The 16,316-nt window shown below is 39.8% G+C and overlaps 1 protein-coding gene across 2 annotated transcripts in view; it reads right to left on the reverse strand.

The window, feature by feature from the left end:
* The window catches only part of MAP3K5 (mitogen-activated protein kinase kinase kinase 5), a 109,250-nt gene that overhangs the window by 40,584 nt on the left and 52,350 nt on the right, over window positions 1-16,316 (reverse strand). For both annotated transcript variants that reach the window (XM_075748194.1, XM_075748195.1), the window contains exons 8-10: window positions 10,941-11,053; window positions 4,403-4,562; window positions 1,588-1,741 (exon numbers count right to left, since the gene is read on the reverse strand). In XM_075748194.1, coding sequence (XP_075604309.1) covers window positions 1,588-1,741; window positions 4,403-4,562; window positions 10,941-11,053 — 427 coding nt within the window. The remainder of the gene's footprint in view (window positions 1-1,587; window positions 1,742-4,402; window positions 4,563-10,940; window positions 11,054-16,316) is intronic.

A 16,316-nucleotide genomic window follows, 5' to 3' on the forward strand; every position in this document is an offset into this window, starting at 1 on the left:
CAAAAATTTTGGAGTTCAAAGAATTGCTTTCAGAAATAATGACTGAGGCAACTTGGTCTACATCTTTTTTTTTTAAAAAAAACCCATATATAAACACATAAACAGAATGCCTTGGAAAGAGCCATGGCTTAGAGTCAAACCTAAGCCATGCCACCTCCTACAGAGTCAATAGGCACATCTGATGTACAAATGAGGTACTTTGAGGAGCACCTAGGCACTTAACTCTGGTCATCATTTACAGTAAAGTCCTCATGTTCAAGCTCTGAGAACAATTCACAAGGAAATCTGCAAAAAACTTCTTTTGGAATAAATTATTTGCAAGAATCTGAGAGAAGGGAGGAAAAAGAAAGTTACTATGTTTCATTTTGTTGACTTGTTGAACAGTGTGATTTTCCTTCTGAATTTTTGTATTATGAGAGATCACGTATGTCGGTCTGCAACACCAGAATAGTCTCCTGAACAACAGAATCAATCTTTGTGGTCACTGGGTTTATCTTTTGGCTCATGCTATTGCAATGATCAGTTTTGGTTTGTCTCTTAATATTAATAAAAATCCAAATCATTTGACTTGGACAGTTTTGTAAGTCAGAGCCTATTTTAAGTATCTAATTGCGCCATTTCATCATCAAAAAATCTAAAAAGAACGTGATCTTGTCTTTTACAAAAAACAGAGGATTCAAAATACTTTTTGCTTCCTTGCAAAACTTTACACCCGGAGAACCAGACTCCCTAGAGAGTCTCACGTCGCTTTTACTTTACTGCCTCAAGCTGTTGCTGTTCAACACCAGAGTCTTCCTTATGGTTTATTATCCCAGCTACACATGGAAGCCAAAAGAACTGTAGAAAACAACCAGTAGGCACTTCAACTATCTGGGAGGCAATAGAATTGCTATTTAAAACAAAAAGCTGTATTTGCTTATGGTTAGCTAGAAGGAATACACAAGACATTATTTCCCGTACATACACAGTTAATATGTACAGGGAACAAAGATCTTTTTACAGTATTCTTTTGGGACATTGTACAAAACCAGGGTATCCAGTCAAAATTTTCAGCAAAACATTTGTGGAAGAAATCAGAAAAGTATGTATATACTTATAGTACAATGTTGTTGAAATACATTGTCTAGTAGCTGGAACAATAGATTTCTGACTGTTTAGGCTGATTTTTAACCTCTAACTGAGCACAGACTTAATTTGCTCTACGGTATGCAAAGCCTGCTGAGCTAGAAAGAGACTGAAATTAAATATCCTTTCTTCAAAACATAATACAGTCAATATAGTATCACCTGGAATACACTGCAAAGGTTTGCTTTAGAAGTATACCCATTGGTAGCAAACACTGAATAGCAAAGTCAGTATCTTAACTTTTTCCTCATTACTTTCATATGGAACACACTACTTTCATATTGTAGCCACGTCCAATCAATTAAAACCAACCTAATATGCGGGCCAAATACACTTCTTCTGGACAAGCAGTTCATTGTCTGGCAATCTATAAACAAGCGGTGCTTTGTGTTCACTTCCTTCATGTCACAATTTATTAACAAAAAAACCCAAACAAGCCCAAATAGCAGAACAACCACTTACTGGAAATCGAACTACAGACACATCTGTCTTTGTGGCTTCAACAAGGAAGTCCATCCAGAAGTCCACCAGTTCCTGTTTGGCCGTATGTTGTTCTGGAGTCAGTTTCTTAAAATGCTGATATATCAAAATAGTCTCTACAATAGACTTCAGGTACCTGTGATCATCCAAGCATACACAGATAGTAAATTTAATACAGTTTGTAAATAACAATTTCTCTACCTTTAATCACAACTGAAGCATTCACCACTGCAATACCAAGGCAGCCGGTAAGATTTTGGTTCTCCAGGACTGCTTTGGATAATAGCAATTCCCCATTTAGAACTGAAAATGTAGCTGCTATATTAGTAACCTGATTAATTCTGGGACATTCCTTCCTGCATATATTCCTGATGCCATATACTGTCTCCTATCCTAAACCATGAAAGCTTCCTGAAATAGCTAAATCTTCCACCTATGGGCCAAACTGAGCCCATGGCAAACTTGTTTCAGTAGTGACCAACCTCAAATAAAAACTCAGGTGAAAAATCCACTAGTTTAACTTTCTACACTGTTCTGTCTTCTGCATTGTATCTGCACTGGCAGTTGTTTGACCCGGATTTCTAAAACATGACACTTCTGGAATTGATTCTCCTATAAAGACGACAACAGCTATGCTAAGCAGTCTTTTGGCATTGCTAGGGAAGGAGAGGAACAGCGCTGAATGCCTCCCCTAAATGCAGCTCATCCCTCTCTCTGCTCTTCTCCTTTCTAGGGCTCCTCATAACACTCCTTTCTCTTGGCATTTTTGAAAAACAGTTGTACATGTAATCTTATGCAATTTTTATGAATACTACAGCAATGATAAACGTGCTTAAAAAGGATTTATCATACCTATCATCTTATTGCAATTAGACTATTCATGGAAACTTTGTTCCAGGCTTATGACAAGAAGGTATAATGTAAACTCAGAGGGCCTTTTGGGAATGGTTCCATAGCTGTGCGTTTTCCAATCATCCTTCTTAGGCCATGAGGATATCCGGCTTAAAGTACCGTATCTTCTCCCCTTTGCACCAGGTGGGCCCTGCTGCACAGCACGCAACAGACTGGGAAGGAATTGCTCACAGGAAAAATCCTTCCTGAAGCACAAATGAATGTACTGTATTTTCAGAGTTTAATCCACAGACTTAAATCCCGAAGGCACTGGTACATAAAATCTCGACAACCAGGCATTGATAGACTCCAGAAAACTCTACCAGGACACTTCCAGAGAGTGCTATCCAGCTTCTCAGTAAAACATGCACATAGTAAAAATGGAAAACCTTGCAGATAAATACACTGTAAACAGCATTTATAAAATATTTGGTTAGAAAATTAGAGTTCTTAATTTTGACAGTTTCCTATGTTATGTCAATATAGAAGTTTTAGCACTTCCATATTTTAGCACAGATACATACATTCCCTTCTGTCCTGGTTTCAGCTGGGATAGAGTTAATTTTCCTTCTAGTAGCTGGTATAGTGCTGTGTTTTGGATTTAGGATGAGAATAATGTTGATAACACACTGATGTTTTCAGCTGTTGCTAAGTAGTTGTAGTGTCTACACTAAGTCAAGGACTTTTCAGCTTCTCACGCCCTGCCAGGTGCAGAAGAAGCTGGGAAAGCACAACCAGGACAGCTGACCCAGGGTGGCCAAAGGGATATTCCCTACCATAGAATGTCATGCTCTGGATAGAACTGGGGAGAAGCTCGCTGGGAGGTGGGATCACTGCTCAGAAACAGGCTGGGTATATGGATCTTTTTTTTTTTGGCCTTTCCACACATGGTGAGCAATTGCATTTGTGCATCACTTGTTTTATATATTAATATTATTATTCTCTTCCTTTGTTATCCTATTAAACTGTCTTTATCTCAAGCCACGGGTCTTCTTCCATTCTCCTTCCCATCCCCTTGCAGGGGGAGGGGTGAGCGAGTGGCTGCGTGGTGCTTAGTTACTGGCTGGGGTTATACCACTGCACCCTCTGATCAGCTTTTAGAGACACTTTCTAGCCTTTAAAGGAAGACAAAAATACATAGGCTGTGACATAAGCACTCTTTCAATTGGCAGTGATGACTTTTTTAGTCAGAAAGGAGTCTTAGTTCTCCCCAGCTAACAGGATCCCAGTAGGCGACTGGTTCTTACTTTGCTGCCTATTTCCAAAGCAGGACAGGTGCCAGGAGCCTGCTGTCAGAGCACACCTCTCTTGACCTTTGCATAACAGATCTTGAGTCTACAGGGCTGTCTTTAACCCTAGATTTATAACCTTTCATAACCAGACTTTAATCTGCATTCTTCTCAATCATAATGAGATCCAACTTGCACCGTCATAGCTCACTCGTGTTCAAGTTCCTAAAACAGCTGGTATGTGCAATAACCATCGCAGTATTCCAAGGTATATCCGTGCCTCTCTAGCCAAGCTCTCCGCATTTCCAAAACCTTTCAGGCAGTTATGACTAAAGCCATGTGCCACTACCACTTCAGCAATGTAACGACTCAGGTACGGTGCCTACGCACAATTCCTCCTTTCCCCCCTGGCCCTCAGAAGAACCTGGAGCCAATGGTGAATCTGCCCTTCTCAGACACCAAATTAAAGACCCAAATCACATCTTTTCCTGAATAAGGGCAAAAGAGGAAGAGAGTCCCTTTTCTGGGTAAAAGTGCGGTGAAACAATACACAGTAAAATCTGTTAAAAAAACCAAAACCAATCTCCTGTCAGCTAAATATGATGCTGAATGTGAAAGCTGAAGGAGTCCAATGTTTTAATACATAGCAATGTACATGATCTCGTTTATCACCTTACCATGCTGGTGCCTTTAGTTTAAACAGCTTTTCTGAAGCCTGGATCACTCTTATATGGTCATTAGCCAACATACTGGCCCCCAAGAAAGATCCCACTTCCCAATAGCTCTGCAGTTTCTCCAAGCTCCCCTTTTTACCAAGCAGGCTGCTGATCTTTACTCCTGTAGTAAAAAGAATAACAGGTGACAAGAATGTATTAATGTAGTTTTAAAATAACCATTTCCCTGATTTGAAATCTATTAATTACTTAAATTACTGTAGCCTCTCCATTTCAATGAAGTAAGACAGAAATCATACTTACCGTTTAATGTTATATGCCTTCCAAACACCCTAAGCGGTAGCAGATTGTTTTTCCCTCCCCCTCTTCCTAAAGACTTCTCAAGAAAGGAACTTTAAGACATCACTGTCAGGACAAGGCCACAGTCAGATTACCTACGTTCTTGCATGGACCTCATCTGTAAAGGTAAATTGGGGTCTTAGGCTACACAACACAGCTGTAAAAACTTAACAGATGCTGAATAAGGCACCTATTATGTTTTTTTCTGCTTTGTTTTTTTGACTTACAAGCCCCAAGCCCCAAACTTACCTTTCTAGACAAGGTCCCATGCAGAAGGAACAGATGATCCACTGGGCTTCTTCCAGCAGTGATGTTCTTTTAATTGCCGCAAGTCCTACCCCAATGAAAGACATCTATTAATATTCATAAGTCCCTCAGCAACTCAAGACTATGGAGAGCCTCAGGTTTTATTTTGACTTGCTAAGTTTTCTGAGGACTACAAGTTTTTCTGTGGCCTTCAGGATGATTTTTAGTTCATCTGAGCTGCTACGTATTTATAGCTAACATGAGATATGCTACACCATTCCCTGCAAATAAAACAATTTGCAGCTTACAAGACAAGCCTCTTCACCACCGTAGTCTTTTATTCACTTTTCCCACACTACTCCACTATGACGGTTTCCCTCCCACATCACCTTCCATTGTCCTTGATATTCAGGCTGAGTATTCACAAGAAATTTCAATGCAACTGTTGATCTTTGTTTTTTCTTTAACCATCCTTAAGTAGCCTGCAGGCTAAACTTTATGCTACAAGCTGCAACACATCTTATCAAAATGGATATCATTGCATTAGCTACATTTCAGTCTACAAAATTCATCTTGTTTTCTCACATTGTTCACATTTTTATGTTATCAACATCAGACAACAAATGTTTTTAAAATGTGAAATTGTATCCACGTGGTCTATAGACTATTTCATGTCTGTATTTCACACTTTGTGCTCTCTTGCTAAGAAGAAATTGTCATGCTTGAGAAACATACAGAACAAAATAATATCATTAAAAACATTATTTGTTCGCTTCTTAGGAAAGAAATTTGTTTAGTTATTCCTGAAGAGAAAAAAATGCAATGGATTTTACAAAATATCTCAGATCTACCCAAGACGATGCAACATACATCACCTCCACAATGTACAGCAGTGACCATCTCTCCAGGGTACTATATACATGGATGTTTTCAAGAGACTACTTGAGGATGTACACCAACACTTGTCGGTGCAGGATAAGAAGAGGGGAATTTGTGTTAAATGTGTTCAACTTCTGTTGGATTCTAGAAAGCAAAACCTACATGCTACCCGCACAACACACTAAACAGAAAACATTCATCTCCCCCAGGACCCCACAGTAACACTACTCAGCAATAGCCTCAAAGGCCGAAGGGCTCTGCTAGAACGTCTAAAACATTTGCATGCACATGACAGCAACATACAAGAGCAGATAGACACCTACTAACTTCCATAGGCTTTGAATGTGACCTCATCACAAGGGAAGTAAGGAATTGGTATCACAGGGGTAACGAATAATTTCTGACGGGTACACCTCTGCTGGGAGGAAGAGGAAAGGGAGCAATTCAGCTGTGCAGAGGGTCTGTGCTGAGTCCTGGGCAATGGCACGCACAGTTGCAGTGACCACTGAGAAGCCATCACAAGCTATTTGTCTCAGCGAGCAGCTGCACTGGTGTCTGGTTCACAGGCTTACACACTCTGCCATGCTTCATTGCACCTGCGGGAACCTACCCATCGCCACCCTCCAGTGCTCCAGACATGGGAACAGAGCGAAAGCAAAGTACGAACTGAGTGCGTGGTTTTGTCAAAAAATACAACTCCTATGGGGACTGGGATTGCTGGCACAGCATGGCAGGGAGAAGTGTCTCTTAGGTGGGTAAGACTGATGATGGCAAGGAGTCCCACCTCAGGGAATAAGGGAGAGCTATAGGAAGATGGTGGGAGAAAGGATGGATGTGTAGCAGCAATGATATTTGGGAATCGTTACTGTTACGTAGCCTGGATGAACTCGAAGTTTTACCCAAGCATTCTGTGAAGTGGATCTTACTACCTTAAAGGCGGCAACATCAGCCTCTCATCAAATTCTTTTGAGAAAGATGAGGTACTCTATGAAAACTCACTCTAGTTCGATGACCTTCCTTTACAAAGCTCATCTACAAACCTACTTGCCTGAAAGTAGGCAAGTTGGCAAAATGCAGTTGCAGTGTGGAGACATTAGCAATAGGTTCAAAATACTATAACTCTAATTTAAAGAGGTAGGGTTTGTTTTGGTTTGTTTTCCAGTGGGTTTGGTCTTTTTTGGGGAGTGGGGGAACAAAAACAGCTTTCTATGCAAACATGCAAAGTGAACACCTTCATGAACTTCACTCTGAGTTTGTGGTCTCCTTCCATAATTTCTCATCTCTAGTTTATTTTGATTTCACCATCTTTAAGTTTTTCAGAGTATAAGAAAATCCAGGCAAAGTCAAAACATTCTCTCTTTCCATGATAAACTTGGCATTCACAGGGGGAGAAAAAAAAAGCAGCAGCTGAATTCCAGTATATTTCATCAAAAATATTTTGCCTTAAAAATAAGTGAGCCAAAATAGAGGAACCATTAATGCCAGAAAAGTCATTGTTTTTATAATGCCAAGAATATACCCACAGCTTGTGAAGAAAATAAGATACAGTAAGTAGATATTACCAGTTAAATATTACTATGAAGGCTTCATAAACTGCTTTCCTTGCTCAAATATTGACAGAACAATTCATATTACAAGATCCTTTGTGTGTCTCAGTTGCGCAGCCTGCAGAGATCACTATTGTCAATGCAAAGTGCTGCATTTCTGGTTTGGTCTCAAAATGATTTCTGCAATTTTGTACAGTTAAGAAAGCAATACTATTCAGAAAATAGAAGGAGGATTTTCATTAACGCTTCACATGATCATTTAGTTGTGAACTGTTATCTGACAAGTAGAGGTAGGAACTTTTAGAAGGCAAATTTTTTGATCTGATGCAGATTGTTAAAAATTCTCTTGGATACTGGACTTAGTTCTGCTGGAGTTACTACATTTTTGCCAATGTAATCAGACATGCATCTTCTAATTATAGCCTCATGCACCCTCTGAAGTGCTGTTAGGGACCGTATCCTTCCTTAGCCTTTCCCAACCTACCAATATAATTTCTCTATAACCTGGACTGAACTTCAACCAGCTTGCTCTCGCCGCTCATCATCTCCCACCAGAAAACAGACTCCCCCTAATTTCTATGTGTTTCAGATAATGCTGTGGGTGGACAGCAAACTGAAAGCACTGCCATGCAAATCTAACTACTGCTAACGAATGGTCCTGTACACACAGAGCTAAAAAGAGGTGACATCAAAGAATGGCACACATGTAAGAGATTCTTGGGACAGGAAAAAAATCAACACAATTTTCCCACACAACCTTTGTGGGTTTGCTTATTTTTGTTTAAAACACTCACCTTAGCCCAAGACAAAGAAAATACTAAATTATCCTCAGAATCTAGCCCAACACAAGCCAGCTGACAAACTTCATTGTACAAAGACAAACATAAGGTCTTGCACCTGGGAAAACATAATCCAGGAGTGCAGCACAGGCTGGGATCTACCTGGCTGGCGAGCAGCTCTGTGGAAATGGACCTGGCGGTCCTGATGGACAACAAGCTCAATATGAGTGACTAGTGTGCTGCAGCGGCAAAGAAAGCCAACAGGATGCCGGGCTGCACCAGCAAGAGCATCACCAGTGGAGATAAAGAAGTCATTGTCCCACTCTACTCAGTGCTGGTCAGGCCACACCTGGAATACTGGATTCAGTTTTGGTCCTTGCCCTACAAAAAAAAAATGTGGACAGGCTGGAGAGGGTCCAGAGATCAGGCCAGCTAGATGATCAAAGGACTGGGAAGCCTGCCGTATGAGGAAAAGCTGAGAGAATTGGGTTTGTTCAGCCTAACAGAGAAAAGAGGAGCTTAGGGGAGACCTCATCACCATGTTCCAGTACTTAAAGGGTGTCTACAGAGAAGATGGAGACTTCCTTTTTTACAAGGAGTCACATGGAAAAGAGGAGGGGTAAGGGGCGCAAGTTACTCCTGGGGAGATTCTGATTGGACGCAAGAGGAAAATTTTTCACACTGAGAACAGTCAGCCATTGGAATAATGTCCCCAGGGAAGTGGTCAATTCCCCAACATTGGACACTTCTAAGATTCAGCTGGACGGGGTGCTGGGCCATCTTGTCTAGACTGTGCTTTTGCCATGAAAGGTTGGACCAGATGATCCTTGAGGTCCCTTTCCAACCTGGTATTCTATGATTCTATAAACAGTGACCACAGTCTTATCAATAAGAAATCAATGACCAATGACACACATAGAGTCTATATAATATAAGTATTTGAAAACTTGCTTCAAAATAGGTAAGTCAGTCTGAGGCTTAAAGTATTTTGACAATATTTCCCATAACAAAATAAAAAGACAGACACTACTAGATAACAAGAGAGGTTGGTGTATCAAGGGTTTTCGGCAGACATTAAGCAAATATTTACATGAGAGAGGCACACCAACAGCTCAAATAAAACCCTTTCCACCAAATAGCTACTGGATATTTCTCCACTAAAACATTCATCAGCTGTGGATAGAACCTGAAGTAATAAGGAACCTTAATTTCTGTAACATTCTCCATATAAACAAAAGGGAAAACAACACTGGAAAAACTCAGGAGAAGATGATACCAAACATCTTAATTTGTCCAAATCTAGTTGGCTTGGCTGTAGCCTGTGTATAGTTGAAAGGTTTCTTTAAAATGGAAGGATTCAAATTAAACTACACAATAAACATAGCCCAGCTTTGCTTAACTATCTGATTTAAAATTAGGCCAGCTGAGTGAATATTTGCAAATGCTATGTAGAAAGCAAAACATATATTTTTACCTCCTACACTGGCACAAGAATTCAAATTTCTGTGTAGGAGATGAAAGTATTCTATCCGACCCAAAAAGCAAAATCTCACCCACTCACAGAAGGGCAAACACAGTAGTTGGGGCAGCTCTACACAGCCTATCACATCCAAATGGATATCTTCATTCACACCAGAGAATTTCAATTTCACTGCCATTATCTATGTGAAAGTAACCATCTCACTGTGACCTTCACACTCAAAAAAACTTCTCTATATAGAGAATTACTCCCAGAGATACTGTGTAGATCTAACTTCTAAACCAGAGCAGTGGCTAATTACAGATACATTCTGTGAAGAACATTGTTTCTTTCTCACTTGACAACCTCCTCAGGAGACAAAATGATAAAAAAAGACTTTACAGTCAGTCAAGAATTATACCAATTCATAGAGAAGATTGCCAGTTGCAAAGGATATGCTATTACATATTACAACATTCAGTGCTTTCTCCTATACCTTCCCTGAAAGTATTACTGACTAATCTTGACTTTGCACTCTCCTCAAATCCAGCAAAATCACAAACAAAATGACAAACAAAGCGGACACCTTAATTCTTCCTTCTTAAGCAAGAATTTTTTTACGACAAGGGTGGTAAGACATTGGACCAGGTTGCCCAGGGAAGTTGTGAATGCCCCATCTCTGGAAGTGTTCAAGATCAGGTTGAGCAACCTGATATAGTGAAAGATGTCCTTGCCCATGGCAGGGGGGTTGGACTAGATGGTCTTTAAAAGGTCCCTTCCAACCCAAAACACTCTGTGATTCTCTGATTCTATGAATACAGACATTCAGGAAAGCTCAAAGAAAGCATCAGAAGAGAAACATTCTTCTCTCAGCCCATTCCACATTCAAGTCAAGTGCATTTTCCCCACTCTTAAGATGGACTTTTTGTTCACGTTCCCTACAGTTCTACAGGAATTTTTGTTTATTTGTTTTAAAGAATGGTAGCTGGAACCAGATTCCCCCTTCAGGTGTTCCTGTTTCCACACAAATGATGCCATTGCAAAGAAGGGCTGTCAGTTTTCACTAAGCTCTGGTAATCAGTTAAGACCTTGAAACTGGAACCAGGTCTTCATGACAGTGCTCACTCGCAATCAGGTGCCATCAGTTGTGGTAGGGGAGACCAACTTATATATTCACATGCTCACTATCAAAGCATTTGTATACAACCATCAGGTTTTTCCCCCTGTGACAGTGGGTGGTTCATACTTTCACTAGAATGCGATTTCACTGTGAAGTTGCAAGCTATAATTACCAACTTTCCGCAGCTCAAAAGAAGTATCAAAGCAATGTCCAGCTGCCAGGAGGAGTACTGCATAATTAATTCCTGACTGTAATGTTGGCTCCGACTCAAACGCCTTCTTGTACCTAGAAAAAACAAACATACAAGTTTACTTTCTAAATAATGCGATTTAATAGGGACATAATTATACTTTTAGGTACTTTAAGTGCTTATCTTCTGTTTACACAGCAAGAATCCATGGAAGCAAAAACATTTTACTGTTTTCCACACAGCTTTGTGGTTATTTTTAGGAGTCCGTTATTTATACATCCTCCTCCCATTTCCTTTCCCCTCACACAACAAGCATAGACCCTACTCATCCACCCCAGCAAAGTTATAGTATCTTACTGGATTTCCAATTTTCTTTGACATTAAAGAAAAAATAATACTATCAGCTTGGAAGACATGTGTTTCACAGTTGTATTTATTAATAAACACATTAATTTACTCTTAAATATATGACTTTTCACTGACTGGAAACCTAAGATTCGACTGTGGATTTGCTACAGTGACATACTAGCACATCAAAACGCCTAAGCACAAAAGCAAGTGATGCAAGAACACGTTTCACATTTAGCTATGATTTCAGCTACTGCAAATTTTATTCTTTATTGTGTGTCTCATTGACATTGTCCTTATGAGTATATTCACCTAAAAAAGGACTATATCACATTTTATTCTCCTTAAGAGGAAGTGAGTGAGCAAGAGAAAGGGCAGTGGTATTCCCCTAGCCCAAATATTGTCTTAAAAGAAGTCCAGGGGTTGCACACAAACACAGCACACACCATCCTCATGCTAGCAATGCAAGTTGTGGTGACAACAGTGACAGCAGATCTACGGTGCCTTAAACTTGTTCTACAGAATAAGAACATGTTTGGTTGCACATATATATACACACATATACACACACACCCCTCTGTAAGGAGGAGGCAAAGATGACTATCATATGTGAGTTAACGAGCACAGCAGATTCAGTTAGCACAACTCTGCTACAGTAAAAGCAACAGAGTTTAAAAGAATTTCAAAAGGATGGGAAAAATCCAGACAAACGAACGGATTATATAAAAAAAATTAAGCAGGTTTTAAGATTAATACATAAGGAAAGAAAGAAAAATAATCTATGCAAAAACTGAGGATTTGGCTTCCAGACCACACTTGTAAGCAAAACTAAAGCATTTTGACCCTGGCAGGTCAAAAATATGGTAGGTTTAAAAAATTTTTTATTTTTGTTTGTTGTTTTCCCTGCTCTAATGATTCAGGACTTCACATCCTTTAACGTAAGCTCTGCTTTGCAAAACTGCAAGACAGGGTCCTTTTCAATCTGCTACATATATACTCTTTCTGTACTCCAGCTGCCCACCTCCAAAGAACTTAATCATTACACAAGAGTCTAGTCCTCAAAAAAACCCATGATGAGCAGAGAAGTCTCAATTAATTTTCTTTCATTGTCTGCCTTTCCTCTTGTACTGAGTTACAACAGAACAACGAAGAAAGTACATACAAAACATTTTTGCTCACTTAAAAACCCAACCAAACCCACAACAAAAAACCAAACCCCATAAAAACCCAACAACCAAACAGGATGACACTCTCGTTGACTCTTAAACATATATAGCTAGAAGAGAACTGTTGGCTGGTATAATCTGTTGGAGACAGCAATGTTGGGAACTGGATTCCCTTTTTTGCCCTAAAGATCTTTCATGCTGCAATTCTCATGCAATATCAGGAGAAGGAGAGAGGAAAGATTGACAGAAGAACAAAAAAATCCTTGAAAATAAGTATTTTTGTTCCAATACAAGAGCCTCTGTACTTCCATTTTTTTGTTTTGCCCCAAAATGCCTCATTTCTGGCATGACTATCAAAATTTCTTTAGTTCTTGGACAGATACATACAAAACCTCAAAATTTAAAGATAAAACAAGCATCTTTCATGCATATCAACAGGTGGGTACATTTGTGCTGTAACCGATGTTAATCATACAGGCAAAGGAGGTGGACATGAGCTAAAGTTTGCAAAATAGTTACTGCTTGCAGAAGCATTGGTGAAACAGCCTGAAAAAAAACCTTTCTTAAATATGTTACCACAGAAGCACCACCAGCATTGCTGATGTGCTCAGTTTTGACCACTGATGAGCCCATTGGAGCTGGGTGGAACTGGCTGCGTCTGACATAGGGCAGCTCCTTGTCTCTCGTCAGAGGCCACCCCTGCCATGCTCTGCTGCCAGGACCTGGCCACCTACTCCCAGGAGACCAGAAGAAACATCCTGGGAATTTCTGTTCCTGGGTTCTGCCTTTTCTTTCCAAATTGCTTTCAAATCTCCCTTCCCCACAGCAGAAATTCATTCTTCCAGCCGTCTTTACATGCTACTCACACCAAGAAATACTAGTATCTTGGACCTCTGTAGTCCTATTTACCTCTCCTAAATCGTTACAACCAAAAGTATAATTTTATATTTGGTGCAATCCTGTGCCGACATTCTTAAACCTGCCTTATATCCACATAGCCTGGTCAGCAAAAATTTACAGACAACAAATTAAAATTTAAAAAAATAACCTGTAATAATTAATTTTGAACAAATGAAAATATTCACATTTTCCCAAACAACTCACAAGTCACATCTGTTGAAGTCATTTAAATTCAACTGGTGCAATTGCTGTACACTGTCATGCCCCAAGTATCACTGGAGGAATGTGTGCAGTATCCTAGAAAAGCGGTAAGGCTTAAAAGTCTGCCTACAAAGTAGAGGCTGGCTTAGCTGATGCAATTATAAATGCCATCAAGAAACTGGAAGGTGACATTTGGGAAAACATTGCACTGCAGACACTGAATTAGGGAGGTAGCAGTGAAAAGATTCTAATAAAGACTTGCTAGCTTTGCTAAGTCTGATTTACACTGTCACCATGCAACAAGAAAGTGACAGTTAATAATTAATCTTTCATCTCTTCTCTCATATTTATATGAAAGATGTCTTTTATTCTGCTTTTTAATTGTCAGGAAAGCACACTTTTTTTTTTTTTTAATAGACCAAAGTACCTTGCAAAACCAATGCTTTGGTTCTGCTGCCAAATTGTCATTATCTCATGCAATTCACTATACTTCTCCTACATCCTCATTTCTCTAAGACTGAGATAATAACCTTTCTCTCAACATAAAGTAACACAATCACGGAGGCATTGTTCCTGCACACATCTTCCCCCATTGTGGCCTGCTGCAGCTCTAGAGTAGGTCTGCTCCTTCCCAAGAGCCTTCCACTGAGTTATGAGTCAACCCTTCAGCCACGTCAATCCTGCTGTATGACTAACACTAGAAGTCAAATCCATATCCAGCATAAAGCACAAACCAAAAGCAAGTGGCCCATCTGGTAGAGCTTCTGGCCAAAGTCCAGCTTGACTGAACAGAGATCGCCTTGCTCTACGGCAGCGGGCACGGTCTGCGTTGGGTCCTACTCGCCAAAGACTTCAAGGATTATTTAGGGGCTGGCCGGTCAGCATCCCACCTTGCTGCAGGAGCTGCCAGCCTTTCCCAAACTGGTATGCCTGTCTGCAATCACTTCCCCTCATCAAATATATGAATATCATGATTGCTAAGATGCATCTATTAAACGTGTTAAAATGGCTGCATGAAATATCCTAGAAGTAACTAACACTATTATACATATAATCGTTCTGAGTTCAATTATATTTGAAAATCTCAAAGTTTACCTGTTCATAAGGCACTATGAAGGAGGAAAAAACAAGATGTACAATAGCAAAAGTAATTTCTATTTATTATATTTACCCTGTGATAATGCCTAGTATTTGTATATAGGACTAAGTTTTCTTTTTATATTAGTTCATGACATTAGCAAAATATTTTTTTAAAAACAGAATCTTGAAAAAGTTTGTTATGGACTTTGCCTTAGAGGCAAAAATTTTTCTTTAATCCAGAATTATGAAGGGGGGGGACAATGACAACACACTGCATTCCTGTTATTTCAACATCTTTACAAAATCCAGTAAGCATTGCAAAACTGTAAAGCATGACCAGCAATTATAAACTGTACTTGTATTCTGAGGCCATAAATGGTAAACAATTATATCTTATCTTTTACCAAAGACAGTTCTAATCTGAAGTTTACCGAAAACAAGAGATAAATGACAAAGCTTTCCATTCTAAGCATTTACTTCAACAGGCAGCTGATGAGCACAAGACCAGAACTAGGATCTGATGTGCAGGATACATAAACACAGATTGTTTGTTTCCTCATCTGAATCATAATGGAGAAAATAGAAATTTTGTATCAGGAATAGTGAGGCCAGCAGGACTAGGGAAGTGATCGTCCCCCTGTACTGGGCACTGGTAAGGCCACACCTCGAGTCCTGTGTTCAGTTTTGGGCCCCTCAATACAAGAAAGACATTGAGGTGCTGGAGCGTGTCCAGAGAAGGGCAACAAAGCTGGTGAAGGGTCTAGAGAACACGTCTCATGAGGAGCAGCTGAGGGAACTGGGGTTGTTTAGCCTGGAGAAAAGGAGACTGAGGGGAGACCTTATTGCTCTCTACAACTACCTGAAAGGAGGCTGTAGCCAGGTGGGTGTTGGTCTCTTCTCCCAAGTAACAAGTGATAGGACAAGAGGAAATGGCCTCAAGTTGCACCAGGGGAGGTTTAGATTGGATATTAGGAAAAATTTCTTCACTGGCTGTCAAGCATTGGAACAGACTGCCCAGGGAAGTGGTTGAGTCACCATCCGTGGAGGTATTTAAAAGATTTGTAGATGTGGTGCTTAGGGACATGGTTTCATTGTGGACTTGGCAGTGCTAGGTTAACAGTTGGGCTTGATGATCTTAAAGGTCTTTTCCAACCTAAATGATTCTATGATTCTAAAAGCAGCTCATCCTGCTAGGATGTCTAGGATGGTGTCCAGTGCCTCCATTTTTTAACCTCTTCCACATAACAGCGTTTTATTGCATTTCAAAAGCAATAAAAAAATTATACTTGCCTCTAAAATTAAGATAAGAATTCGTCTAACCTGTTGTGTGCTTCTTTGCCTATCAATGGTACTGTAGTCCACTGTAATATGCATATACTGTATGGTGATGATGGGATGATAAAACTTTTGTTAGCATGAGTTTGGAACAGTCATATTGCTTATGAGCACAGAAGCAAAAAAAAAAAAAAGACAGAATGATACATCCTAAGCATCAGTGCAGACTTAAACCTCAGCACCTTTAAGCCTAGTTAGCTAATATCTATCAGATTTCAGATATGCTAATTGATTCATGGCTGATTACTGTCTGGCCCAGATTCCTGAGAATAATGTAGTAAACAGGAGAGTTCACATTTGGGAAAAAGGAGGAAAATACACTCTGATG

The sequence above is a fragment of the Balearica regulorum genome, chromosome 3 (assembly GCF_011004875.1).
Source record: "Balearica regulorum gibbericeps isolate bBalReg1 chromosome 3, bBalReg1.pri, whole genome shotgun sequence".
NCBI lineage: Eukaryota > Metazoa > Chordata > Aves > Gruiformes > Gruidae > Balearica > Balearica regulorum.